The 3,269-nt window shown below is 52.3% G+C and overlaps 1 protein-coding gene across 3 annotated transcripts in view; it reads left to right on the top strand.

Moving 5' to 3' along the window:
- The first annotated feature begins 2,141 nt into the window (after positions 1 to 2,141).
- Positions 2,142 to 3,269, top strand: part of PDGFB (platelet derived growth factor subunit B) — a 17,719-nt gene continuing 16,591 nt past the window's right edge. Inside the window, exon 1 of one of the 3 annotated variants that reach the window (XM_042050952.1) lies at positions 2,142 to 3,166. In XM_042050952.1, coding sequence (XP_041906886.1) covers positions 3,011 to 3,166 — 156 coding nt within the window. In that variant the 5' untranslated portion in view covers positions 2,142 to 3,010. The remainder of the gene's footprint in view (positions 3,167 to 3,269) is intronic. The other 2 variants (XM_042050951.1, XM_042050950.1) reach the window with 2 other exon arrangements.

Here is a 3,269-nt window from a genome sequence, read left to right as displayed (position 1 = left end):
AGGAATTTGATCAGCCCTCCCACACACAGGCTGTTCTGTCCTGGCCAGGCAGCCACTACAGCGTGGGGGACTCCCTACACAGGCGGCGTGAAGGTGGTGGAGCCACGCCAGCTGATTTGAGGGCAGAGAGCCTCAAAAGGCACCTGGGCCTCCACCGATCCTTTGGGAACCTTAAACACATAACGGGGTCATGGACGTTCGGGACCTAGCTACCCTCAGCTCCCTCTACAGAGATAGAAGGGCTTCTCAAATCCTCACCTTTTCCCCTGCTGACTGCTAAGGAGCTCAAGGCTACAGTGTTTCTTTGGCTGGAAAGAGGTGAGATGGACCAAGGCCCTTTTAAAACCTTTTTTTGAAGCCTCCTACAGATTTCAAAAGGAGTTTCAGCACCCAGGTGGACATCAGGGTTACAGCTCCACACTGCTGGGGGGTTAGAGCCAAATTATCATCACTTAAAATGGCTGGCACGCTGCTGGTGGGCCAGGGTGGAGAATGAGGGGAATTATAAGAGTGTCCTGAGGAATTTGGGGTGGAACAGGGCTAACACGGCTGGAGCATCTAAGATAAAGTCTTAAGATCTCTGGCGGTGGAAATGAGCAAAGGTATGCCTTGCATTTCTACTTCCACCCCCTTGAGCTCCACAATTGGAACCGAGCCACTTGAGACTCAGTTTGAGGGACTCCCAGGACCCTCCTTATCCCTGCACTCATGCACCTCAGATGGCTTGGGCTTTGGAGCTGACATGGCTCTGACCAACTCCCCAGCTGTGGAGAAATCTGCCCACTCTTCTGCTGGGTTTGAGTGAACAAAGGTGATCCCTTGTTCTTGACTTTGACATGCTGCCCCAGAGGAGCCAGGCTATTTCAACAAAGCTATGGAGGACCCCCAGTATTCATTGTGTCCCTGTGCTTCCTGACCAACTCCCACATCCATGAGACCAAAAAAAAAGGGCGTAGCTGGGCAAGCTGGGAGGTGCTGTCAGATGCCTGCTACAGAGGTGCCTGCTGCTCAGTTCCAGTGGCTGCTCCTCCTGCACCCGGACACTTCGGATGGTGCATATGCGAGTGCTGGTGCGAGACCGTGTGTTTTAGAGAGGCTTGGCTGCAGGAGACTCGCAGGCACCCAGAGAGTCTAAGGGAGCATGTGTGATGCTGTGAGATGAGGCCACTGGTATGCCAGTGGGTGTACGTATGTGAGAAGGGAAGAGAGAGGGGGAGAGTGAAGGAGAACACATGGATGCCCAGGGATGTGTGAATGAGACAGAATTTGCACGTAGCTGAGCATGAGAGCGGCTCGAACAGGAGCGTGTGCGTAGCATAGAAAAAGCAGGGAAGATGCTTGGGATGCAGAGCGAACGCCTGCCGAGCGCCTGCGGTGCATGACGGTGCAGGAATGTATCAGTGGCTACGAGCCTGCACAAAGATGGTGCAGAAACCCCTCCTGGTCGTGCCCAGAGTGTGCTTTGCGAGTGTGCAAGTCGGCGCCGGGAGATCACTCGTATGTACGTGAGAGGGCGTGAGTACGGGTGTTTTTTCAATAGGATATGACTCTTTCTTGAACTCACCTGTTAGCAGCCTTCCCCTCCCCATCCCTCTCCCCCCACAGCAAATATCTGCTTGCTTAATTTCCCTTCAGATGTTTATTACATCGTGGAGATAATCATGCAGCAAAATACCTCCGGGTGCCACGAGCAACACCAGATTGTCTTACAGCAACGTGTAAATTTCTTCGGCTTCTTTTTTTTCCCCTGCACACAAAGAGATGTAAGATATTAAAGTCATCTCTCTCCCTGGAGCTAGTGGTGTAGCAGGGCAGGGAAGGCGGCGAGTGGAGCTGAGAAAAATGGGCTCCAGACTGAAACAGCGAGAACCTGGGGCCAAAAAAAATAACAAACTACCGTGCCGGGAACTCCTCTCTTCTTATCTCTTGCCGAGGAGGCAGGAATTTCTGTCCCCATTCCTCACGCGATATTAAAGCCACATTATACAGGTTGCTGCAGCATTAGTCATTTTTAATTAATTTATCATTTAAATTAACACACTTTTTATTTTGTCAGCAATGAACTGCTACTCCCTCACTAGATTTGTTCCTTGATACCCAGCCAAGAGGAGGATGGCAAGTTATGCTCCACCCATCTCCTCCTCTCCCTCATAAAAGGAGCAGCCCCGAGTGCCAGCTTAGTCTCTCTTGCAGCTCACAGAAAATAAAGACCTGTCGGCTCTCTCGCCTCTCCTGCAATTTTACCTTTTCTGCATTTTTTTGTTTTTCCTTTCTTGTCGCAACAGAGTGCAGGAGGCAGCATCAGTGGCTCCACTTTGAGGCTTGTCAAGGCTCAGCGCACGCACGCACACACACTCACAACCCAGAGCAAAACATTTGCTCTCACCTGTCTCCAAACCCAAAGCAAACCTCCCGTCCAAGCAAACCGCCAACACTTGGAACGAGAAGGCACCTAAGCCAGAATCTAATGTAAGGGGAAGAAATTAAATGTACACTGGCAACTTTTCTCTAAAAAGCAAGTGGCCAAAAGGAAGGAAAGGAGCATTTTAAGAAGAGGACAACTTAAGGAAGAATTCATTTTTTGGATTTCACACCAAACTTTGAAAAGTTTTTTTTCTTTTAGTTGTTATTCTGTGCACCTTCTTCTAAGAACATTGAGACATTGATACCTGCATGTAAAAGCTTTTACATAGATATAATTTTTTTTTTTTTTAAAAAAAGGGAAGAAAACCAAGAGGAAGAATAGCATGTGGACCACCTAGCTGAAGGCACCACTGAAGCATCCTTTGCGACAAGGGGGACGCAGACTCTGGATGTGTATAATTCCGAGGGACTGCATTTTTTTCCCACCGGGCTTATGAGATAGCGCAGAGCCAGGCGAGTCACCGAGAATTACTTCTGTCTCCCCTCACCACCACCACCACCACCTCCACGTCCTCTTCCAAGGGCTCCTGCGACTCTCCCACCTCCTCCCGGCTCGCAGGGGACATGGGAACGCGCGGCGCCCTCGATGCCTGAGACCGAGCGGCCGCGGGGCTGTCTGCGGGAAGCGCTTCCCTCCCGGGGCTCGCCGTCCATGTGCCCGCAGCCGGCGGGGCCTGGAGTCGGGATGAATTTCGGCGTGGTCTTCGCGTTCATCCTCTCGCTGCCCCTGGCCCGCATGGAGGTGAGTTTCCGCCGCGGGCAGCGGGCGGTGCTGCCGAGCTGCCAGCCCCGCGCTGGGGGAGAGCCGGCGGCGGCTCCGGCCCGCAGGTGCGGCGGGGGCAGCC

The sequence above is a fragment of the Corvus kubaryi genome, unplaced genomic scaffold, assembly GCF_017639235.1.
Source record: "Corvus kubaryi isolate FWS band 111438036 unplaced genomic scaffold, C.kubaryi_AGA036_p1.0 74, whole genome shotgun sequence".
NCBI classification, from domain to species: Eukaryota; Metazoa; Chordata; class Aves; order Passeriformes; family Corvidae; genus Corvus; species Corvus kubaryi.
This window is presented reverse-complemented; position numbering and strand designations above follow the sequence as displayed.